At 40.3% G+C, this 26268-nt stretch overlaps 2 protein-coding genes across 9 annotated transcripts in view; one reads left to right on the forward strand and one right to left on the reverse strand.

Moving 5' to 3' along the window:
• CACNA1C (calcium voltage-gated channel subunit alpha1 C) overlaps positions 1 to 24891 on the reverse strand; it is a 478569-nt gene extending 453678 nt beyond the window's left edge. The window contains exon 1 of the mRNA XM_051608094.1: positions 24762 to 24891. Within this exon, the coding sequence (XP_051464054.1) occupies positions 24762 to 24891 (130 nt within the window). The remainder of the gene's footprint in view (positions 1 to 24761) is intronic.
• The window catches only part of DCP1B (decapping mRNA 1B), a 51273-nt gene continuing 37065 nt past the window's right edge, over positions 12061 to 26268 (forward strand). For 3 of the 8 annotated variants that reach the window (XR_007888368.1, XR_007888366.1, XM_051607957.1), the window contains exons 1-3: positions 12061 to 12252; positions 13222 to 13262; positions 15803 to 15930. Coding sequence is in view for 6 of the 8 variants with exons in the window: in XM_051607957.1 (XP_051463917.1) it covers positions 12100 to 12252; positions 13222 to 13262; positions 15803 to 15930 (322 nt within the window). In the remaining 2 variants the exon portion in view is untranslated. The other 5 variants (XM_051607971.1, XM_051607980.1, XM_051607988.1 and 2 more) reach the window with 5 other exon arrangements.

Below are 26268 nucleotides of genomic sequence, written 5' to 3' on the forward strand. Positions count from 1 at the left end.
GATAAGGCTCAGGTTCTCAATGCTTACTTTGCCTCATATTTTCATTTGGTTTTGTTCTGTTTTTTTCTTCCTAGTAAGGTTTGTCTTTAGGCCTTCCAGTGGAGCTGCTATCCAGAGAGACTTCAGCAGGCAGGAGAAATGGACTAATGGGAACCACATGAGGTTCCCAAGAACATGGTAAGTGCCATGGATGGAGTAATCCCATGCACCAACAGAGACTGGGAAGCAGCTTTGCAGAAAAGGACCAGGTATCATGGTAGACAAGTTGAACATGAGCAAGTAGCATGCCCTGGCTGTGAGGAAGGCCAACCACAGCCTGCAGCTAATTAGCAAAGATGTTTCCAGCAGGTCACAAGAAAGTCATTCTGTGAGATCACAACTGGAGTACCCCATCCAGTTTTGGGTTACCCAGTACTGAATATTGATATGCTGGAGGAAGTCCAGAACCTCTAGGAAAATTAGGTGACTGAAGCACATGACATGAGGAGGGGCTGAAAGAACTGGGTTTGTTAAGGCTGAAGAAGAAATTACTAAGGTAGACCTTGCTGTCTTGGGGTATTCAAGGGGAGGGTATAAAAAACTGAGTGCCAGCCTCTTGTCAGAGGTACATAGTAAATGGACGAGAGGCAGCAGACAAGTCACAAAGGATAGAACTCCAATTAGACATAAGGAAAAGAATTTTCATTAGGAGGGTGATAAAACACAAACAGGTTGCCCAGGAACACTGTGGAATCTCCATTCCTGTTGCTACTGCTTTTGCTTTCAAGATCTGTTCAGAGTCACTTTTAAGGAAAAGGCAAAATCAGGATAATATTTTTCTGTTGCTGTAGCAGTTCAAGTACAGTATTCTGATTCACAGAACAAAGATTGTATTCTTCAGTACTGTAGGACACCTGAAAAGAAATGAAACTACAAACTGAGCATGGCCATAATTCTCTCCTAGCATAACAAGGTCAGTATGCCATGTGAAAAGGAAAAGCCAAAAGCCAAGCCATGTTATCCATTTACACTGAATGAAACTGGAGTCATAATCGATGCAGTTGGTGCAGATAACCAAATACTTCAGGAAATCAAACTTCAGAAAAGCTTTATATTGTCTCATTGCTTGAGATTTTTTTAACAAGTAAAATAAGCCCCCCTCCCTTTTAGGTCTGTTTGTTTGGTTTGGTTTGACTTGGGATTTTTTTGTATACAAACACACATACATTACTACCCAAAGCTCAGACGAAACAGCTTGGTTTATATAATTTTTGCAAACAGCAATATCCAAGATAGAACGTTAAAAATAGTACCCAACGCCTTTTCCTCCCTCTAAACTACATTTCAAACTGCAGTCTCTATTGACATACAGCTACTTTTAGGATAAAATGTAATTGCTTCTTATCAGTTGAAATCAATGATACCAAGACATTTGAAAATGTTAGACTGTATCATCTCTCTTGGAACTGTACAGGGGGCTTTTACATCTTGTGGCAACTGTTGCCAAGTAGTAGGGAAAATACTGATGCCTTTTAGCAAGCTTTTTCCTTTCTTAAATGTTTTCCTCAACCATTGCAACATTTCCCTTGATGGTCAACCAACTTCTCACAGAACTCTTAAATTTATGTCCCTTTCTTCCTCAAGCAGGCAAAGAAAATGTCTGTTGTTCTGTATCCCTCAGAAACCACCCAGAGACAAAGAGAAAGAAAACATACATGATGCTGTATCTAGTTCCTAATTGCTCAGTGCTGCATGAGGAGAGATTCTCCATACGTTCTGTTCTGTAACAGCAACCACTTCCAACTAGGTCATGTCACAAGCAGTGATTAAAGTGACCTAAAAAATGGTTGTGGCAGAAGGGCAGTTTCCAGTAATGACAGCACACTGCTTACCCATCCTTGTGCTCTGCATTTAACTCCATCAACACCTCGAAACATGCCTCTCTTTCCAATTATAAAACCTACCTGAATTTTTCTGCCTCAAGATCCACACAACTGTTCTTTTCATTCCATTTTATTCCTAGCATGTCCTTCATTCTCACCACAAGCCTTCTTCAGCTTTGTCCCTATGGTAGTCCTGCCTTTCACTCCACCATGGGAAACCTTGTCCTCTATCTCAGCTCTGCCTACTCTACTCCACCCCATTTTTCCTGGTTCTCCTGTCCCCTCATCTCATCAGCTGTGACTCCACATGCACACTGCTTCCCCACTTCGTATGCTCACGTATTATGTCAACAGTAACACCATACTATCACTAGCTCTCTTCCAATCCTTCTCTCTCCTTTATAATCCAATCTATCAAGTTCTCTCATGCATTTTCTCTTCCCCTTACCCCCCGCTGCCTTTTGTTTTTGATTCAGAGATGAAATCAAACTGCTAGGTCTTGCATCAGAAAGGGGAGGGGGGAAAAATCATATTGATTAAAACAAGATCTAAATACGTTGTTTAAGATGTTAAACTCCTCTTCAATGGAGCGCATCCTCAGCAAGTTTGCAAATGGCACAAACTAGGTGTGGCTGACACACCAGAGTCATTCTGCCATCCAAAGCAAACTCAACAGGCTGGAGAAGTGGGCCAAGAGGAACCTCATAAAGTTCAACAAGGGGAAGTGCAAAGTCCTGCACATGGGGAGGAACAACCCCACACAGCAGTATATGCTGATGGCCACCCAGCTGGAAAGCAGCTTGGTGAAAAGCGAGCTCAGGATCCTGGTCGACACCAAGTTGAACATGAGCAAGCCATGTGTCTTTATTGCAAAGAAGATAAATGGCGCCCTGGGCTCCACTAGGCAAAATCTTGCCAGCAGGTCAAGGTAGGCGATCCTTCCCTTCTGGTCATCACTGCTGTGGCCAGATTTGGGGCACTGACCAGTTCTGTACTCCTCAGTACAAGAGAGACCTGGACATACTGGAGAGAGTTCAGTGAAGGGCTAAAAAGATGATTAAGAGTCTGAAGCATCTCTCCCATAAGGAAAGGCTGAGAGACCTAGGATTGTTCAGTCTTGAGAAGAAAAGGTTCACAAGGATATTATCAATACAAATACCTGAGGGGAGGGTGCAAAGAAGACAGGGCCAGGCTCATTTCAGTGGTGTTCACTGACAGCAAAAGAGGCAACAGGCACAAACTGAAACAGAGAAGATTCCCACTGAACATCAGGAAACACTTTTTTCTTTTTTTACTGACCAAGTGTGGGCACAGGCTGTCAAAGAAGGTTGTGGTATTTCCCTCATTGGAGTATGGGAGGTCCTGAGCAACTTGCTCCTGTTGGCTCTGCTTGAGGGAGTTGGACAACATGACCTCCAGAGGCCACTTCCAACTTCAACCGTTCTGCAATTCTGAGAGCATCATGAAAAACATTGTATTATCTGATCTGTTAATAACTGATCTCCCTCAGAAGCCATATAAAACAGTTTCAGAAAGATCTTTCCTTAAAGATGAGTAGTAAATCAAGAACAAGTAATAGAAAAAGCTAACTTAAATATGCCTCAACCTGCTTTATGTTTACATGGTCTTATTAGGCTTACTAGCACTTAAATGACACAGCAGCTTCACTGTAGATCACAAAGCAAGCTCAGCTGAAGATTATTTACAATATTAATTTAAGATTATATTAAAATTAACAAATTTGGGCAAACCATCAGAAAAAAAACAAGAGGAAGGAAGAAAGAAACCTCAATCTCTAACTACTTATGAAAGTTTTTATTTGAAAAATCTGTGTGGCTCATGTTTCTGTCAAGCAAGGTAATACACTTGTAAATTTAATCTGACAGAAAACATAGTACAGCATCACCAGAAAATGACAAAATCATACTGTAGGAGAGGGACTGCCAAATGCCTTCGCTGCTCTCAGAATTCACTGGGGGAAACAAATTCACACAAATGCAATAAACCCAGACTTACATACCCACTGGAGGTTTGTGGTGCTAATATCTTCAGTTTCCACTTCAGAATCTCATTGAAAGAGTTTAAATCTTCTGCTGCTGGAAGGTGCCTTTGCCCAAATCCATCCCTCCTAACAACCAGGGATAGACCGCATTCATTGTTTCCAAGGGCAACACTTCAAATGTTATCAAGTTTTATCTTCTGCAACAGTTACACAAATCTTATTTTTCTACTCTAGCCTTTCATCCCACAACCACAAACCCTAGAGCAATACAAATAATAATCAAAATGAAGAAAGAAAATAAAAATGAAACATTTTAAAGTTTCACGAAGAAGTAACTCCATTTAAAGGACAGAGGTAATTGTGGATCTTTACTGCAACGTGCTGCATAGCACAAGAAAAAACCTCAATGTTCAGTTTGAAAGGAAGTTTACATTAAAATGAATATCTCACTGATATTTGCTAGCCAAATAAAACAAGTGACAAATAAAAATGGTCACCTAAAGTGTTCTGCCAAAATGTAAGGATCATGCTATTATAAGTTAGATATTCTCACATTAAAAGATTTGTATAATAGGTTTTAAGCCTAACTTTAACTACAGTTTTTTTGAGAATCTTTGGAAGCTCTTACTACCTGCAGGTGCAGATATGAAATAGTCACTAGCATCTTAAGAATTTCCCCATGGCAATATCCATAAGCACCTACTAAAAACAAAAAAAGATTGGAGGAACTTTTGAGGCAGAAACCCCACTTTACTTGCGTGGTTACTCCCTTATATCATCATTTATCCGTTGCAGTTCTCTAGAATTCAGTATTGTTACACCTCACTAACTTAATTCACTTATGTCTAAAGCTATGAAATTCTTTATCAGTCTTAAAGAAACATCAACGTTATTAATTTAAAAAAACAAACCAACAAACAACATAACAACAAAAAACCCCAAACAAACCAAAAAGACAAACTCCAACAAAACCCAAGGAGATACTTCTGTCAATTGAGAAGGCATTAATGCAAAGCCTTTTAATAAAGCAACTCTGCAACAGCTTCAGGTGTAACAGTTATTCAGAGCTTCTCCTGACTTCTTCAATCAACAAAAAACCAAATCACACTCACACACAAAAACCACAACAAAAACCACCAACAACCAAGCTGATTTAAACCTACAGAATTCATATTAATAAAAATCTACTTTAGCATCACAGGAACAAATCCCTATGCCCCCCAAATCCCAGCTCTCTGACCAGACTCCTCTAGCTTTGCTACCAGCTTCATCACAGCAGCAACAACAGCACATCTTTGTGCTGGCTCCTCTTCCTTAATATGGCAAGTGCTCCAATGCCAGGTGAGGTGCAAAAATGAGGTCCTGGTTTAATGTAATTATCTAATGGAAATTTTCACATTAGGAATTAATTAAATTAGGCCATCTTCTCTGTAACTAGTTAGAAAATAGCTCTTTTACAGCTACAGGTGTTTGATTCTGCCAACTTAAATAGTGATTACCAGAAAGATGTGGTTGGAAAGGTATTATCTTAGTTAAGATGTAATTATTATTATATCTTATTAACCTATGGGAAATAGCAGGAATGCCCTATCCTCATCAGTATTTTGGTGGTTTGCCCAGCCAATCAACTGTTTAAAGAATGATAGATCAAAACAGTTTCTGTGAGTTAAACAGGAAAAAATAAGGTAATGGCTATCAGCAATATTTTATTGATTATAAACACATATAGTTGTGGTAACAAAATTACTGAAGAACTCAAATACTAGCCCAAAATTGTTGCCTTCTCATAATAAAATCCAGTGTCATACTTTTAAACTGTAATTAAAGTACTATGGGCGTGAAAGTAAAGGAACTTGTAAAGTTAAACCTTGTAAGAAATATTACTGAAGGAATTCAGTGATTTCCACTACACTGAATAAGCAAAGAAGGTGAAAAAGGCAACAAGTTTTTACTTACTTTTTCTTTGTTATAGCAAGAAAACCAACGACGTATGTTCAGAACACTATCAGCATTGGGGAGAGACTGGAGGATATAATCTAGAATTTTAATAAGAGATCTGACCGAATCATACTCACAATTGTATAGTTATAGAAGTCAGGTAAAGTTTATGGATAAAGGTAAAACCTTTTCTTGTACCAGCTAGTATAGAATCATAGGATCATACAGTCATCCTGGTCAGTAGAGACCTTGAAGATCATCAAGTCCAACCATAATCCAATCCCTCTACCATAACCTAATCTACCCAATCAGTGCTTAAATCATGTCACTAAGCACTACATCTACATTTCTACACTTCCGGGAATAGTGACTCCACCACCTCCCTGGGCAACCTGTTCCACGGTCCAACCACTCCTTCGGTAAAGAAATTCTTTCTTATATCCAGTCTAAACCTCCCCTGGTGCAGCTTCAGGCCATTTCCTCTTGTCCTGTCATTACTCACTTGAGAGAAGAGGTCAACTCCCACCTCCCTACAACCTCTGTTACGGTAGCTGTAGACAGAAATGAGGTCTCCCCTCAGCCTCCTCTTCTTCAAACTACAACAATCCCAGTTCCCTCAGCCTTTCCTCATAGGACCAGACCTTTCACCAGCTTGGTAGCTCTCCTCTGGACACACTGCAGCAACTCTACATCCTTCTGGAAGTGAGGGGCCCAGAACTGCACACAGTACTCCAGGTGTGGCCTCACCAGTGCCAAGTATAGGGGCACAATCACCTCCCTTCTCCTGTTGGCTACACCATTCCTGATGTGGCCAGGATGCCATTGTCTTTCTTGGTCACCTGGGCACACTGCTGGCTCACGTTAAGTTGGCTGTCAACCAGCACCCCCAGGTCCTTCTCCATCATGGAGCTTTCCAACTATTCATCTGCTAGCCTGTAGCTTTGCATGGGGCTGTATAATTGGGGAAAAAATAATTCACGCACAAAAATCTTTTTTTAGGTTTATTGTTTTCTCATTTCTGCTCTACTTAAAGACACTGAAATCATATGGTCACTTAAAGCGTTGAAAATCTGACACTGACAAAAAGCAGAATATTTACTGATTAGCTGTACACAAGAAAGATTTTTTTTTTCCCATATAACACTGTAATTCAAGGCAATTATATTGGTACAGCCTCTCCCTTTCTCCTCCTGAAATAGTCTTTTCCTAGTATTATTTTTATTTTCAGCTCAGATTATGCCCTCTGAAAAGTGATTAAAGCTAAATCAAAAAGAATTCTTCACTCCAGAAGAAGAATATTTACCTAGGAAGTTAGAAAGGAAAAGCTGTAGTTCAATTAATGGAAAGCAGGAAACTTCCCTCTAGTTGTCCCCCAGCTAGGCCACTGGCAGAAGCTGGGCCTATAAAAAGGGTAAAGCTCAGTATCTTGCAAATAAATGCACAGGAAAAGAAAAAGTGTAGAGTTATTATAAGAATCCCTTAGCAAAATATAAGTAAAAACAAATAAAGTCTTTTGGTAAAAAGGCTCTTATATGCAGGAAAAAAACAACCTTCAAATGAAAATAATAGGAAATTATAGTTAGTTATTTCATACACAGTACGCATAATATCAGAATTTAAAACCAACAATGCCAAAGAATACTATCCCATTCTTCTGAGGACTAACATTTGCAGAAAATCTCAACATGGTCTCATAAATTTCACCAGGGAGTAACATAACAGGCACACATGTGCCTGCTAATAATGCACTGGCATTTATTTGAGGGCTGGGGTAGGGGGCAGCTGTTTTGAATTGGAATGAAAGTAACAAAATTTAGTTTCTCTGCACCAGATAAAACTACAGTATGACCCTGTATTTGTTAAGGAACCTTTGGAAAGTAATGTATTACTAACAAAAAGACTGAAATTGCTTTAACAATTAGGACTGGAGCTAAGAAGTGGTCCAACAGCACAACAAGCAATTTCAACTTTTGTGCACAAGGAAGGCACTCTAAAGCTGGCCTCTGAGAGCCTGTAATAAATGCGGCTGAAAAGACTGTAGATTTCAACAGTGTCTGGGAAGGGATGCTGCTAGCCTCCAGCACAAACCACAGGGGCACTGGTTCCCAAGAGGTGGGAGGTATCATACTGCAGAGTTGCGAGCACATCCCCAGAAATATGTGGAGCATGGGAAACCAAGCCTGGTAGGGTCATCCTGGCTCCATGAGAGCAACCCACTGCTACCCAGCAAGCAGGCATGCTGAAAGCACCATGCAAAAATATTCAAGTGGCTCTGGATGGAGTAAGAGGATCCTATTTATAGTGCCTCAGCACTCTTTCTGTTAACAGTGGCAGTGGTGGTGTCACCAGTCAAAGTGAGAAGAAAATTATGGCAGCCTTGGGGGAGGAATAAAATGGAAAAGGCAATTACCATGTAATAACAACTCCAAAGGGGCTGGAGAAGAGGAAATGCCTATAAGGATCTAAAGGGTGAGTGCAAGGAGGGTGGAGCCAAACTCTTTGCAGTAGCTCCCAGTGACAGGACAAGAACACAAGCTGAAACACAGGAAGTCCATTTAAATATGAGGAAAAACTTCTTTACGTTAAGGGTTACAGCACTGGAACAGGCTGCCCAGGGGGGTTGTGGAGTCTCCTCTGGAGATATTCTAAACCCACATGGATACAGTCCTGAGTAATAGGCTCAGAGCAATCCTGCTTTAGTGGGGGAGTTGGACAAGATGATCTCTAGAGGTCTCTTCCAACTCTGACAATTCCATTATTCCATAAAGTGAATCAAATGAGGTGCTTAGCACTACATTTTCTCATGTGATTCCTGCTGTTTATTTTTTTCTAAATTGCTGTTCAGAGAAAGGGCTTAATGTGAACAGGTAGGAAAGCAGTCAAAGCTATGATCTCAGCAGCAGTATGAACACTTGTTTTTCAATCAGTTCATTTCCCAGATCGACTGATTCACACTGTGGCCACATATGGACCTGTGCCAGTACAGTACCAAGGTGCCAGAATGGCAAGACTGAGTGGATGGGACTTGGGACAGGGTTTGCATATGCCCAGCATATATTCACACCAAATATATTCACATAAAATCATAACCTCAAGTGTCAATCATTCACTGTAAGAGGCATGGCTTAGCCTTTAAAAGTGCCATATGTTCTTGAACATGAAGCAAAGGCTCAATATCTGTTTGAACAACCCTTGTGAAAAGGTCTGGCCTAACCATCTCAATGTTTATTAGCAATGGAAACCTTAAGACTATCATGCCGTGTGGATTTTGCCTTAAATCACTCTGGATATTACCTACACAAAATCCCTTTCATATAATTTCAAAAGCATAGGTGTGGAGGTTTTTTAACAGAGTAATATCCATGTGGGAGGAAGACAAAAATGTGACATTCTAATTATATACTTAATGAAGTTATGACATTTTGAAATGTAGAAAACTACTTTGTTTCATAAACGAATTACAACTAAATCATTCTAACTCAATTTGATAGTTATTATGGACTACTGGATTACTGACTGTAAGCAAATAAATGCAGTTTTAAGCTGTGACATTTTTGCTAAAACAACCTTAAATCTTTAGATGTAGTGAGAATTCACAGTGTTGTTCTGAACAAGATCTTGTTTTGAAAAAATTTACTCTACTATCAAGTGATCTCATAAAGCAGGGCAGAACTAATGGCTTTATTAAGTACTTTTACTTCAGGCTAAATGGAAGGAGCAATTGCATCCCACTTATACAGCAAAACAGCTGGAACCAGCAGAAGCTACCTCTCCATGCAACAGAAAATATAAAAAGCCTGGATCAGAAGCTTGACAGGTTTGCTGACTCAGAAAACACAGGGCTAGGGGACTGTCTGAGCACAGAAGACACTTGATCAGGTCAGTCTATTTCCCTAACATTACAAACATGCAAGGCTTCAAGTATTGGTTACTGCCTGGCAACAACAGAAACAAGGTAAGTTGTAAATGCTGAAAGACACCTTACTTCTGCTTTGGTAATTTATTTATTTTTTTCAACTGGAACAGGGCTGAAATACACCTTCTAAATTCTGCATACTGCTTTCTCCTTCCTGGTAAGTTATGAGTATCTATCTTCAGTTCAAATGAATAGCCTTTGAAATACAGTTGCCATAACACAATCTTCCCTATGGGACTTTGTAATACCCATTCCCTACCACCAACACCAAACAAAAGCAAAAAAACAAAACAAAGAAAAAAGCATAAAAGCAAGCAAGGTGCCTTTTTTGTTAGTATTATTGTTGGAGTGCTCAAAGGTATCTGGAAACTCTAGGAGTACGACTCAAAGAGTCTGACACTTCAATACCTTGGTGACAAGTTGGGACCTTTTGTAAGCAGAATCGCCAAAAAAAATGGAATGAGATGGTAGTGAGGAGGAATGTGGTTAAGTGTGCTTGGAAACTGAGAACTGAGGACTACCTAAACAGCAAAAAGTGATGACTGTGCATCTGTTCACTCTTTAAGCAACATGTCTTTGCTACTATTTTTTCTTTTTTGCTGTTCTACTCTTTTCATTTCTAGACCAAGGACAGCAGTTTCTCTTGCCCATCATGAGCCCATATTACCTTCCTTGCTTTGCCACAGAACTGCATAGAGCCATTTTCCTACCATGAGTATACCAAAAACACCCAGAAACTTCTAACTTCTAAAGCAGTGTTTCATTACAGCCCCAACTGAAACAAGGTGGCTTTAAAAGGGAAACTAAGAATGAGATGGATTATAAAAACTGGGTATGTACAGAGGTTTCCTCTGCCCTACATGCTTGCAGAGCAAGATGTGGGTCCTTATTCCTAGTAATGCAACTTTTAGTGGCCTTTTGGGCTACAACATAACCTATGTGTTCTCTCTCGATCCCCAAAGAACAGCCTCTTTTTCTGTCCTTTCTGAGAGGATGCCCATTCTTAACTCCAGTCAAAAGACTCACTGTTCTCACATTTAATCCTATGAATTCCCAGGTTGCTGTCTCCCAGTTCTCTTCTATCCCTACTTCACACTATGGAAGCTTTTTCGTCTGGGCTTGCCGTTTTCCTTTCAGAGCAGATGCTCACTCTATACTACAGGCTCCATCTGCCCTACAGTGAAAAGGATGGAAGAAAACAAAACGGCAGACTTCACCCTCTATGTGCAGCTACTGCTCTCTTAAAAACATCCTTGACATCCCTTCCAACCTGGCATTCTGTGATTCTGTGTTGTGTCGGGGATATTGTAAACCAATAAGATAGCTTCCACTACTTTGCCTTTAGTTCTTCCAGGGTATCCCATTCTCTGGAAGGAAATACATCACCCTGTTGCTTCTGTATCAGAAGGTGGTAACTCCTTCCAAAATTGCTACCTTAGTCTGAGGTGATGAAGTGAAAAAAAACTTGCTTCCGCAGGGGGTTCAGTCTGGACAGTTAAGCAAATACTTTGAATCCAAGTACATACTGAGTTTATCCGCATGCCACGTCAAAGCTCATGTATTTGCTGTAAACCGTTGCTATCAATAGATTAATAATAAGTATGTGTCTGACAGGAAAACAAGGTTACTAACTTCATGCATGGCCTTGTCCATCTGCTCCTCTGCTGTTTGTGTGTCTCCCTACCACACCATGCTCGTTCATGCTTCAGTTGCTTGTCACGCCTGTGTGTGTGTGTACATACACCAGGGCCGTGCGAGGGCTTCGCTGGCGCTCGTTCTGCTCTCTCCCTCAAGTTCTATGCAGAAACCTGCGAGTCTGTGCTAGCAAACACAGGCCGTCCGTGAGGCCGAGCCTAAGCGGCGGAGGCTCCACCTGGGCGGGCGGCTCCCGGCCCTCCCGAGGCCCGGTACCTCGAGGCTCGCTCCCCACCTCCTCCCGCTCGGCTAGCGGGCTCACAGCGGGGCTGCCGGGCTGGGGGCAGGGCTCCCTGCTGGGCACCGCCAGCCCCGCGCCCGGGCGGCCCTTCCCGCCCCCCGGCCGGCAGGTTCTCCGCAGAAACCACGTCGCGCCCGGGGTGCGCAGCTGCCGCCGAGGGACGGGAGGGCGGCAGCGGCCTCCCTGGCGGCAGAGGCCCCGCGGACGAGGCGGGGTCTGCCCGGCCCTCCCGCAGCCGGCCCCGCCGGGCCGCCCCGCCGCTCGCCCCGTCTCCCACGGCAACCATCCCGCCCCGGCGGCGCTCGGCGCTCGACTGCAGCGCCTGGGCCGCGGCTCATCCCGCCCGCCCTCGCCTCCACCGGCAGGGCCGCCGCCCTCCCTCCCTCCCTCTCGGCGCTGGACTGGTCGCGCCTACGAGGAGCGCCGTGTTGTTGTCGGGGGCAAGATGGCGGCGGCGGCAGCGGCGGCCGGGCCGCCGGGCAAGGGGCTGGACATCAGCCTGGCGGCGCTGCGGCAGCACGACCCCTACATCAGCGGCATCGTGGACGTGGCCAGCCAGGTGGCGCTCTACACCTTCGGGCACCGCGCCGGCCAGTGGGTACGGCCCGCGGCGGGGCAGGCCCCGCCCACCGGGGGGGCGTGGCGTGGCTGCGGGAGGGCGTGGCTGCGCGCAGGCCCCGCCCCCCTCCCCGCGCTGGGTGCGGGGCGCCATGGCGGGGGGAGGGGGGGGGATGGGGGCGAGGCCCTGCTTGAGGGGCTGGGCCTGGCGGGCTGGGCCTGGCGCGGGCTGCTGCGGGGGCAGCGTGGGGAGCCGGTTGTGAGGAGCCTGTGGGGCTGTAGGGGCCTTGTCCTGCAGGGCAGGGCTGTAGGAGGCTGGGGTTTGAACCGGGCGGTAGGGCCTGCTCTGCTGTCCCGGAATCTGTAATGGAACCCGCGCATGGACCTACGAGTGTTGGGAGTTACAAACAGTGAAAAGGCTATTTAAGGTTTTTAAAAAGTAATTAGCTTAGGGAATCTCGGTGATGTAATATACTGGCTGTTTGGGGTGGTTCTTCATGTTCTGTAATGGTGGGGCTTAAGGCCTGTGTTTGAAGAACCCATGCAGTCAACCCTCTGTCTGATTTCCCCCTTTCCTACCCCGAGCGTCACCCCTGAGGGCAGGTGCTGCTTGGAAGCTTCCCTCCCTGAGTCTGGCCTGTCTGTCACCCTTGGACACAGCAGAGAATTAACCCGGTACAGTGTTTAGCCTCATGGTGTTGAGCCTTTAGCCTTTTTGTATCTTGTCTTAAAACCTGGGTCAGCTGTATGGTGACCTGTGCTAGCTCTAGTCTCTCATCACCAGCTGATGAAGTTGAGTTTAGTTATTGTGGGAAACTGTTCTTTTCTTCCCCACATAAGTCTAAGTACCCCCCCCCCAATGCTGGCTTGCGACAGTTATTTTTTCATGTCCTAGGTGAGAGAGGTGTAAATTATAGTATTGGTAAAACAGAGACAAAGGCGAGGAGCTCACTGATGGCTGGCAAAGCACTGCCCTGATTTCAACTTTCTTAACTTTCCTTTTCTTCAGGAGAAGACCGATGTGGAGGGAACACTGTTTGTTTACACAAGGTGAGGACATCCTTTCATGTCTACAGGTGAAACCTGTGGATGTGGAAAAACTAACTGGGATGTAGCATGGCTGAATGAAGTAAAGTGCTTCTCCTTGTTCAAGGGTGAAAAGAAACTGAAAATCGTAGAGGCAAATGCAGGGTTGTAAACACTGGGAAGGAGGCATCACCTTATATTTGGATAAAACCTCCAAATATTCTTTAAATCTCAAGATTAATAAACCATGGAAATCTGTTGTGTTGTTTTAAATAGGGTTTAGCATTGCAGTTCAAAAGGTGTTTGAACAAGAAACAAGTAGTGAATTCAATAATGTATTTCTCAAAGTAAGGGAATAGCAGAACTTACAAAATGCTGTGTGCCATTCTTTGGAAACTCCCATACTGCTTGTGTCTGGTTACTCTTTTTTTATGCATATTTCCTCCAATATTTTGTGTGGTTTTAATTCTTTCTTTTAGCAACAGCACTTGTTGTGGCTTTTCAGAGCATTGCTTACATAATTTGTTATAGCATGTGCCTTAGATCTGTTGTTTGGGTTTCCAAATTAGTGCCCCAGCATTCTCCTGTGACTGTTGTTAAAAATCAGAAAATAATACAGCAAGCAGATCTTCCAGTACCTGCTGGGATGGGATGCCCAAGCAGCAGCTTTCTCCATCAACATCTATGTTGATGAGGATCTGCTAGGAGAACTGAGAATGCAAGAGATTTTTTTTGAGAGATGTATAAGTGAACTGACAGGGAGGCCCAGGACACTGTGAGCTTTTTGTGAAGTCGGAATGCTGGTTTTAATCTCTTGAGCTCTTTTGTAGCAGCAGTGGAAATCATCATCAGTAATTTTTCGAAGCTGCTTTCAGGTAGGTGGAGGTAAGATGCTATTATAATTACTACCACAAGTGGAAAAACCTAGACCTTAGTTATGCTAGCAGTAGCTGGAGGTGGCTAGTTGTCTACTGCAAAACAGAAGTAGTATTTCTCTAGTATATTGGTCTTTAAACTCCCAAACTGATAACAAGTAACCCGGCACTTCTAGCATTTGTGATCTTTCACTATTCTTTTTGTTACTGGAGGCAGTTTCCATTTACAGCGGAGATTGTTACCCTGGCTGCCCTATAGGCAATAATATGAAAAAGGTTAGGAGCTGTGAGTAACATCACACATTGCCCTTCCCAGCAGTTTTAACTTTAATTTCCTGTGGCTTTGAACAGTGTCATTAGTTTTTGTGGAAAAAACGTTGCCAACAGACTGCAGGTTGGAGGCTGCTGATGTTACCTTTGTTGCTTCTCATTACTGTTATGACAGTGTAAAGTAATGTAACTGGTTTACTTGAGCTGACTTATTTATCACCTATCTTATCTTTGCGAATTCTGAGGAATGGTCAAAAAAATCAGGCTACTGACTGGGTTAACACCAGTGGAAGTGGCCTGGTTTTTTTGGTTTTGTAGTTCTGCTTGGGTTTTTTTGAGTGAAGTACTGACTGTTGCAAACAAGGACTCTTGTTAAGGCTATCACTTGTGTTTAGTTTTATGTTGACTCCAATCCCATAAGGAAGGTTCCTGTGCTTTGGATTTCATAGAGAAATTCACCCACCAGCAATTACTGGAGATGGCACTTTTCCCAAATGTTTAGCCATCATCTTTTACTTCATGGTCATGCTTGGCTGGAAAGTAACATCACCTGTTAGGATCATGGTAGGTAGGTTTAACAGTTCACAATAATAAAACTTACCTGACTTGAAGTGTAACCCCCATGAACAAGCATAATGATTTAGAGTCACAGAACGGTTTCAGTGAGAAGGGATCTTTAAAGATCATCTAGTACAGCCCCCCAGCTGCAAGCTGGGACATCTCTCACTACATCAGGTTGCTCAAAGCCCTGTCCAGCCTGATCTTGGACACTTCCAGTGATGGTGCATCCACAGTTTTTCTGGGCAACATGTTCCAGTGTGTCACCACCCTTGCATTGTTTCTTATGCTTCAGATGGTATGGAAAATCCTGTCTGTGATGACTGTTACTGTCTGCAGTTGTTAACCTGAGCATTAAAAGATAACTTGCTCTTGCCCGTTACTGACTCATCCTAATTGTTGTTCTCTACTGTAAGGAGAAACTATAGGGTTAAAGGTGGTGTTTGGATAATGTGATGCTTATGGTCTCGGACAGAGTGGCTTTCTGTAAAATCTTGTCTGTTCAGAAGCTGTAGGCCTTGTAACTTGAAGTGAAAACTGGACATGCAGATGTGATTGTGCTGTGACTGAATCATTGAACCTCAACTGGTAGTATCACAGATGTGGCACACTCTCTGTAGCTAGTGTGAGACCAATTTTGCTTCTGCTATTTCTCATACATAATGTCAGCTTTTGACGTAATTAAAAGCGTTGCATGAAACACTGCAAGAGTCAGTTGTTGTTTCCTTGGCAACAAAATTAGTTTTGTCGTATCTCTTAGAAATTAAAAAAAAAAAAACCACTTAGGGAGAACTATACAACAAAGAAATTGTAGTAGTTTCTTTTTTTTCCTTGACTTGATTTCTAATTGATAATTTTCAGATCGGCTTCTCCAAGGCATGGATTCACAATTATGAACAGACTAAGCATGGAAAATCGAACAGAACCTATTACTAAAGACCTTGATTTCCAGCTGCAGGACCCTTTTTTACTGTACAGAAATGCCAGATGTAAGTATGTGTTGTGTTGGATTAAATACTGAAGATGTCAGCTCCTCTTCAGAGTCTGTTTGTGGTTAAGGCAGTCAAAATGATTAGACTGCAGCTTTTAAGGGCTGTAACTAGCTGGTTAGCAGTTACAATTGAAGGAATCCTTTTTGCTTTTTGATGTGCTGAAAGAGAAGAGTAATTCAGTGCTTCCTAAAATGCCACTCTTCTAAAGGAGGTATTAGAATGTGCTAAACAGTAATCTCTTCATTTAGCTGAGAAATAGTATACCTTTATGTTTGTGTGCATGTGATGGGCATAGAGACTCACAGGGGTATTGTGTGTGTTCTGAATATACCCCAGCCAGCGTTGGGAAGTCTTACCATTAAAGCAGGTCTACTGAGTGTTGGAGTAATGTTTGTAATCTTGACTTTCTGCATAAAAATAGGTAAATGCAGGTAATTCAAACCTGTCTCCTGCTCCAGCTCCGAAACATTCTCCTTACAGCAAGTTTGAAGGCAGGTTACTTGTAAACTAGTAGGGATAACTCTTGACAACAGAGTGTTGAGCCTATTTTAAACCCTGATAAAAGACAGAGTTATTTGTTTAGGCCCTGTATTTATCTTGCATGATTATCTTTACGTAAGATGGGGCCAATTCAGAAATAAGTGGAAGATGTGAGAAAGCTGTACTTCTACATGCAGATCTATGTATGGATTGTTACAATGTGCAGTTATATGAGAATGAGCAGTTACAAATATACACTTTATATCTGTATTTGGAAGTGGAGGCGTAGTATAATCTATACTTTGTGCTGGATGCATGAAAGCAGACTGCAAAAAAGTTCTATGTAAACTGTGATGCAGAAGTGTTTTCTCCAGATGAAGTAAAAGCAGGAAATTTGTGGCCAGCAAAGCAGCCCAGTTTGGTAATCTGCTAGACCTTTTTACTTCATAAACTAAATTTGGAGTTGGAAAGTATATCAAGAGGAGCTCCTGTTCTTTGCACATGCTATCTGGTAGAAACAGTAGACAACATCTAAAATAACCTAAACAAAACTTCCATTTTGGGGAGTATGGAAATAAAGAAATGCAGATGTCCCCAGGCTAACTTAGACTAGACCAGACATTAAGTACCATGAGACTTATTTATCCCATCTGATTTTGAAGAGTCCTTCCTATGTATGTGTTAGCTTTTTTATCTCGTTTTGAAATTCCATTAGGAGTTTATGTATATACTAATACCTACTTTTTGAAATCTCATCTGCTAATCTTTCTTTTTTGTTGAGACAATTAGTATAAAGAGTAATTAGAAGTCATCTCTATGTTGCTGTGAAGTAAAACAGTCTTTAGTCTGAATACTATATGTAAACTTGTTTGGTTTTTTATTAGTATTAGGGGTATAAGATTAACTAAGAGATGTCAAAATTTTAGATTTGCAGGGTCTCAAATAAAAGTACTAACATGATTCTGAGCAGTGGGCTTATGTTCAAGTAACTCATCCAGAGCTTTTTTGGCTAATTGTGCAACAGCAAAATGCAGAAGACTTCTTTTCTGCATTCTTCTATCTAGCCAATGGTTCTTTTAGGGTAGTTACTGCTGAACTGAGTTTGCACAACATCAAGACCACCTCTGTTTCTCACACTGCCCTTTCAGTGAGGAGGCAGGATGTGCACAAGAATTTGGGAGGGGACACAGCTGGGACAGCTGATCCCATCTGACTCCAGGGATACCCCAGCCTGGGATGTCACGCTCAGCAATAAAAGCTGGGGCAAGAAGGAGGAAGGAAGGTTGTTTGTAGTTGTGGCATTTGTCTTCCGAAGTAACTGTTACACATGATGAAGCTCTGCTTTCCTGCAAATGTGTAGATGTCTGCCTGCCTGGGGAAAGTTGTGAATTAATTCCTCGTTTTACTTTTCTTGCATACATGGCTTTGCTTTACCTATTAAACGGTCTTTATTCACAACCCAGAAGTTTTCTTTCTCTTGCCCTTCTGATTCTTTCCCCATCCCACTGAGGGGAAGGAGTGAGTGACTGTGTGGGGCTGAGCTGCCAAATGGGTTGAATCCACAACACAGATACTGACAATTTGCCAGTGACAACATTAAAGTAACAACCCATCTCGTCCAGTATAAGATCTGTCAGCCACAAGATCTGATAGCTTCTTGACCTCATGACACTCTTTACTGTATCGTTTCCTTAAGTGCAACCATAAAAAAAGAAATAACAAGATCCCCAGCCAAGTGTACTCCCACATTTATGAATTCATCTTCAGCCTGGACCTGTGGGTCTGAATTTTACCACAGTTTTACCACTGTTGATCTAAACATGGGTAAATTTGTATCTGTTATTTAATTTGAGAATTTTGTTGTCTGTGAGAAGATTCATGTTTGCTTCACTAAAAAAAATCCACTAGTTCAGGATTTTAATGTTATTTTTATCTCCTGCTTCCAGATACTAACAAGGAGTACTCAGTAGTAGCTGTTTACTTGGCAAAACAGTAGACAGTTTGGCAGCAATACTTAAGGGAATCTGGAAACAAGTTATCTTTTTCTAACATTTTGTTTGACTTGGTTACTTCTTACTCTATTTTTCATACATAACCTCTTATTAGATATAATAAGTAGCACAGTTTCCTCTTTCTTTCTAATTGGTATAGATGCTTTCACGTATAACAGAACTTATATTTGGGTTTTGTGACAATGTGAATTTCAGAAAAACACAAAAGCAAGCATTTGGAGGAATGAAGAAGTCCTGGCCAGTGTTTTGCTTCTTGCAATAATCTGAATGTCTGCTGAAGCCAATTTCATTTCAGTGCAGCTGAATATCTGTGGCTGGTTGTATCACACAGTCTAAAATAAATGCACTTGGCAGCAAAAGGTGGTACTTGTGTACTGGACAAGTCTGCCAGCATTTTGTCATGGTATAAGTATCATTTGGTAAAGACTGCTTTGCAACCAATATATGATTACAATAGAAAAACTTTCAAAATCATACACAATAAATAAAGTTTTATGAAAAGGAATATTTTGATCTTTTACTTTATTTGTTTTCATATTTCTTCCACTGTCCCGTGTGATCATGGTCACCTAAAGTTGAAATACTGTCTAAACACCATGTTGCAGACACCTGCAGGCTAATCCCAGGATTTTTCAGGCTGGACTTGGGGCCCGTGCCAGTTAATGTTTGCGCTGATCCAATATTTCATGGAAAAGTTTAGTTTGGGAAATCTGTTCGGCAAGAGCAAGGGTTACTCATTTCAAAGTCAGGGGCGGAGCTCAAATTACAGGTTTTAATGACAGGATAAGTCATTGTCCACCAAGAAATTGAAGGTTTATGGATCTAATAGGTATTTTCAGTGTGACTTACAAACTTCTGTGGTTGACTACAATTTTAGGTGATTTCTCTATAGGAGCAAGTAAGACAGTATTTCCTTTTTTTTTTTTTCAGGTAATCCAGAGATTTTAAGGATTTTTAAAAATTTCCTGGATTGTATATTTGAGTAATCATAACTACATAATGACTACTTTTTTCCTTAATCTTTGGTGATAATAATTGTGAAAACCAATGTTTAGAGCCTGTTGCTTAAGACTTGGTGCTGGTTAATATGAAATAGTTCAGAAGAAATGCATAACTAGGTTACTGATTTTTCTTCTTTTAGCACTGATCAGCTATATAATAATTTAATGACAACTGTTCCCAATTGTATATTGTATCAGGTGTATATGGGTGTATGCTGGGTCAGTGAATTATTTCTTAAGTTGACCAATTTATCACCTCATCACTGAATAATGCTTTTCGTGTTTCCAGGACACAGAGTTTGGTGAATATTAATTTGCATATCTTAGAGCTAGCTTCATTTTGAGCATTTCAGCTGCCAGGAAAAAAAAATAACAAGTTCCTATCTTATAATAGTCAGTATGCTAATTGTGCTGATGATCTGATACAGTTTAATTGGGTGTTTTCGTGGAGAAAGAAACTGTGTGACAGATGAACAAATATTCTATATCTGACTAGATTCTATATCTATCTGGGCATAGAAGTTATTTTTCATTTCTGTGCCATGTTTATAGCTGGGCCTTTGATCGTGTCATCTCCTAGGCTTGAAACTGAGCAAAGCTTCCTAGTCAGATGTGGCATATTCTACTGAGTTTGAGTTTTTGCAGAGGTTCAAGAAGTGATACAAAAGCAGACCAGACATGCCTGGTTTTGGTAAAACTGTGTAGACACATCATACTTAACAGAACCTCATACTAGTTTCACTTTTCCAGTTTAACCTGCAACCGTATGTCTATCACAACTCTGAAAATACAGTATTACTTTCCCAGATTCTCACACTGCAAAGATGTCCAGTAGATTAGATGTGATGAGAAGGAGAGGGGAGTTTGCCAGCTGTCCAAAAAGTAGCCTAAGTTTTGTGGTTTTTTATTTGGACAGAGGTTCCCTGTAGGTCATAATTATTTCTGTATGAAATTTTTATCCAGTATATATTTGAGGGAAAGTGGTTGTGAAAAGTTTATGAAAAGATAATGGTGTGTATTTTTTCCAAACTATTATTATTCATTCTGAAATTCTATGCTACAGCATCCTAGAACCCTCTCTAATAGAATAACTCATCTTTTTGGAATCTGATTGTGGTTCATTTCAGCTCACCCTTCAACATAAATACATCCTGGTAAAAAATACTAAATGGATAATGAATGTCCCATTTTTGCAGGCATTTCTGAAGACCCACTGACCCTGTAAGCAGCATTTCTTTTGTAAAAAACGTCTTAGTTTGAAGACTATTAGACGTTTGATTCAGAAGGGAAAGCAGGAGACAACAGTAATAGAATTTGAGTGATATGTAAAAAACAGTATGTAATGAAAAGCAGTTTTCTTTTGGATACTGTAGTGTCTTTTTTACCCTGAAATGTAGTATTAGTCTATACTACATTATATATTCTATAATTCAGTATTTAAAATATCTTCTTTCTTCTAAAATGTGTTTTTATTTGAGAATGAAACCCGCGTTTGGTGGTTACATTTGCTTTTGTATATATTTAGATTCAACCTTCTGCATATTGACCAACAAACAACTACTTGCTCAATAGTTTCCATTGAGACACGCAAAATAGATATTCCAGGCTTTGTTTTTATGATGTAATAGAGTTTCTGTTTGGTTTTTGGTTTAGATAAAAATGTCAGTTTCAAATGGAGACCCTTATTTACCAGCCTCCTACCTGCCAACATACAGTATCTGGTCCAATAAAAAAAACAAACAAAAAAACCCCGTAACCCCACAGGATAGTCACAGTACATTGAAATGTGTGGTCAGTTGATTATTCCCCAAATGCTCATTGGTAATTTGAATTTTGAAACAAATTAATTTAAATGTTTTTAAACTTTATTCAGTTTCTGTAACTTTTCTCTAAATTCAATGATCTGCTAGCTCAGTAATATTATGTGGCTTTTGTCACAGCTGAATGACTTTAAAACAATTTTTTGAGGTTAAGTTTCATGGCAAAATTACTGTTCTGGCCTGCTAGAACCTGCATGTTTTGTTGAAGACAATATTTCTGTAGTTTAAAACTCTTTGAAAAATGTTTGTTGAATTGGAACAACAGTGCTTGAAAAGTGAAAACGCAAACTATAGAAAATGAAAGTAGTTTTGGCAGAAGGGCCTTGCCCTTGTTAGGGGTATATTCTTCTCTGCCTGTGGTTTGTTAAATAGATTTGGCTAAAGCCTTTTTGTTTAAAGCTTGCCTGGACTGTCTACTGCCATTTGTTCAGAATACGAATGCTTGTAGTTTACCTGAGCTTGTCTTTGGAGACATGTTTGTCTCAGAGAAATAAACAAATCCCTATTCCTTCTTCCCATTCCACCTTCTTTTCTTTGATCAGCATTATGAAAATTCGTTATGCATCCAGCAAGACAAAACCAGCAGCAGAGGTCACAGTTGTCTTCCCTGGGTGTTACTGACCTTAAAGGGAAACCTCAGTTCTGCTGAGAGCATTGGAATGCGGTTAAACACATATGGTTTTCCTTTTTTTTTTTTTTTTTTTTTTTTTTACTTTAAAAAGGAAAATATACATACTGAAAATGCGTTAATGTTGTAGTAAGAGTTGAATCTAAAACCAGAAAAATTAAGGTCGACTTCAAACAGAAGGAGTTGTGTCATGCTGCATGCATTATTTTTTTTAAACCTGTTCTACCGTTTGTGTCCAAGTTAAAAAAATTTGTAGTTAGTCATGTGCCAGTTGTCTTGAAAGAAGCAGATAAATAGGAGTAGGAAGATACTTGTTTATCAGATGCATAGTGATGGTAATTTTTTTTTACACGTGAGATGCCGTCTAACACTCAGTTTAGTGACTTACTTCTACCTACACTCAGAAATTATCTGTTCTTAAACCAGTTTATAAAAGCATATGCAAAAGCATTAATAATTTCCTGCTACATTTCCCAGATAGTTCTTCCCTTTGTGATCTCTATTTCAATCTGCTAATGGTCTTATTGTGCTTAGAAGATGGTAAAAAATGCTTCAGAATTACAAGAAAAGTAATAAACTGTTCCTTGGAAATGGTATAGATATTTATTTACATTTTTACACATAAAAACATAAAATATATGCATTTATATAGAAGTTTCTGTGCTTTCTGTCATTTTAATTTTCAGGGATGCCTAAATATGTTTAATGCTTACCTTTTGAGATATAAAAATAGTATTGTAACTTGATGGTATATCTAAACACTATTTTGGAGCTGGGTGGCAATGCTTTTTAAGATTAGGAGTCATGATCTTGCTGTTTGAGTGCTTAGTTGGCTTGCCTGTTCTAGGAAATACAACCTGACATGCCTGCTTTGGAAATCTCAACTCTGCTTACGTCTGTGGAAGTAGGATTGCATTTTTAGTGCAGAGTGGAACAGGGTAAATTATGGTAAAGAAGTATGCATAAATTCCTGTAAAAATAAATTGAATGAAAAAGTGCAATAGAATGTATTTTCCTATGGTAACTTTTAGTTGGTCATAATTTCTTCTTTTCCTAACTCTTTATCTTAGATTTTACTGAATCTAACCCTATTCTGAGCAGAAGGCTGGACTGAATAACCTGCAGAGGCCCCAGTGAAACTAAATTATTAATGTGATGCTAGGTTTAGCACATACTGGTTAATCTAATTTAGGTTGTTGAGATTTTCTTTTTTGTGCTTATCGTGGAGAATAAATGTAGTTCTTTAATAGAGATTTTTAGGGTTCAAATAAAAAAACAAAAACCATAAACCAAACAGAATACAGAGAAGGAACTGCAATACCTCCCTTTAGTCTGTTCTTTAAAGCAAAATTGTACTAGTAAGTATTTCTGAAGTTATTTTTTCCAGGGCCACTTTATTATTCATGTTTTCCTTTAAACTAAATACAATGTAGGGTTTTTTTCGCAGTGGAAATTGTACATACCAGTTATGAAGGCATTAAGTTACAAAGTTTTGACGACTGCAACCATATCCCTTGTCACCTTGCTCAATTCAGCACAGATCTTTCTATTAAGCCTTTCCTGAAAAGGTATTTTTGTTGTTTTTTCCTCACCCTTCCTACGCTGAGGATTTGGTACCAGTTGTGGAAGTCTTTGAGCAAAGCAAGCAATTTAGAATGCTTTGCATTTGTAAAGTGGCTTCATAATAGCAGCAGGTCTTGCAGTGTTAACTGTGATGACTGCAGCCATCTTTTTGCTCTAATGATGTGTTTCTTTTTGTGTGATGAAGGTGGTAAAAAAAAAAAAAAGTAAGGAAAAGAGCAGCAGAATTTGTAACAGGTTTTCACTTATATGGAATGATGGAGTCCAAATCTGAAAGTCAGGGAAACTATATGTCATGTGAGAAGAAACAGGCTAAGAAGCTAAGATAACAATGCTATGTAGTTTTTTGATGGCTGATAATTATTTTGTGTATAGTGGAACTGTATCCTTGCCTGGGCAAACAAATTGGTATATGGAATAGAATTAAAAGCATGTATCAAGCAACCTGCAGTTCTGGATAAGTTTCTGTACAGAGTGGACGGAGTATAATAGTGCGTATATCTGCTAGACACAGTCTTTGTTTCCCATTTATGGATGTCAGCATATAAGCAACGTATTGGCCTGTCTGGAAGTTTACTGCTGAGAGTGTACTGCCAGCTCTGGGAATTCCGGACATCTTTTCAAGATAAGATAGGCGTATGGTGCAGTAAAGCTCAAGAGTTCAAGTTGGAACAGATAATTTTTTTTTTTTTTAAAGAGGTTATTTTTGTGTGACTACCTGTATACCCCCTACTTCATATACACCTCCTTGTGTAAAATGGTAGATGTTTCCAGATTAGATAAATATGTGCATGAATGCCTACATATTTCTTCTGCAGATGAAAATATTACAGAGCTAACTGCTTTTTAGACACCTATTATGTAACCTTTTGAGATTAGTCCCTTCATACACACACATACGCATTTAATATTTCGAGATTTTGTATGTTTTAAACTGCTTCACCTCTTTGTCTACAAAAAAACCCCTTTTTCTATCTTGTTCCTTATACTTACATGCTTTGACCTCTTGTGTCAAAGTGGAAGTGGGAAAACAATGTTCATTAGATGTTTAAAAGACAATATATTTCCAAGAGAAGCCACTCATCTACTGAACACAGATTTGAGAATAACCAGAATTATCTAAATTGTGTGATAGTGTGATCACACATACAGGACTTCCCAGTACAGTATCTCCAACTATTGCTATAAGTTACTGGTGTAGTTCCATACGTTATACCGACTGTTCAATTTGAATAGAAACAGAACACTTATCCCAGCAGGTAGTTACCAGTACAGTTTGTGTGCACACAACAGGGTAATGTCTTACCTCCAGGTTTGATGTAGAAGCAGTTAAGCTGAGTCTCGTGCACCAGCTTCCCCTTATACTTCGTTTCAGGTTCCCCTGGCTGGTGGCTGGGCAGCGGGTGATACGCTTGCCGAACAAAAGCTTGAAACATTTTAAAATTCCAAGGAGCGCTGAAACGGCTGAATCTGCGTATATTTTCTATATATAAATTCCTTTTGGTCAATTGTTTCTTACTTTAGAGTTAATTTATGTAATAGCCTTGTGCAGAAGTTAAAACCTGAATGTTGCTTGAAACTACTGACAGCTTGGTCTTTTAATCTAGAAACTATTTTCCAGCTCTTTGAAGCCTCTGCAATATCTCTTGCATTATCCTTCCTTTCCTTGCTCTTCAGTCCTAATCCTTTGCTTGTCCTCTGTGCCTTATGCTCAGTTGGAGCCTTCTCCTCCCCCTGTGGTTTTTCAGGAAAATTTGGATTGAGAAGTGAAGATAATGGACGCCATCCACCCGTCAGCTCATCACCTCACCGAGCCATGACGATCTCTGGTTTCTGTATATCAGCACGGACTGCTCTGATAATACCCTCTTGTGTTTGAAAAAAATAGGTTTGTCTAGCAGGGGGTGGATTTCACTCCTGACATAGCCAGAAAACTTCTCTTGGAATGTGAGCTTGCTCACTCGCGGTCTTTTATAAGTGTGTGTGTATATATATATATATATATGAAAAATGTTTGTAACCTTCTCTCAAAACATGGAAGATAAATATGTGAGCAAGTGTATCCCACAGTGCATATACAAACTGCTCACTTCTGACTAGTATTGATTTAATACAAGCTCTTGAGTGCCTCATCAGCTCTCTCTTCGTCAAAACAAGCCTTAAATCGGCAGTAAACAATACTTTTCAATTACAGGAGGAAAAAAGAAAGAAACCCTTCTCAAGTATAAGATAGCATACCCTTTAAAGGACAAGGAATGTGTGCTATACAGAAACACAGTGCAACTGTTCCAGTGGAATTCCACTAAGGCTGCAAATGCAGGATTGCTTTTTTCTCTTAACTCGAAGACACACTAGTAACAGCATTTGGCTTAATGTTTGCTATCTGCTGTGCTTTAATGGTTGCAGCTGCAGCCCACTTGTCAGTTTTGCAATGCAGAGCTTGCTTTAATACCATTTAATAAAATAGAAAGTCTTCATATCCACAATGTATTGCTTAAAAGCAGTATTTAAAAAAAAAACAAACCAAACACCATGGGTTTTACCTGCTACCTTCATTATTTTGTATAGACTTACTTCTAGGTCTTCTGGACCCTATTTGAGTAATCCTTTTGCATAACAGAGATATTATTTATATTAATAAAAACAACCAGAGAGCCTGTAGCCAGGGGAAAAAAAATGTAAGTGATGTAAGACACATGCTTCAGGTCAGAAGTCAACAATAAAGGGACTAGGAAGGTTCTTCCTGTGAAGCGTCTGGTGCTGGTCATTGTCTTAGACAGGATATGGACTTTCAGTTTGACGAGCTCCACCAA

Source organism: Apus apus, chromosome 1, assembly GCF_020740795.1.
Source record: "Apus apus isolate bApuApu2 chromosome 1, bApuApu2.pri.cur, whole genome shotgun sequence".
Lineage (NCBI taxonomy): Eukaryota > Metazoa > Chordata > Aves > Apodiformes > Apodidae > Apus > Apus apus.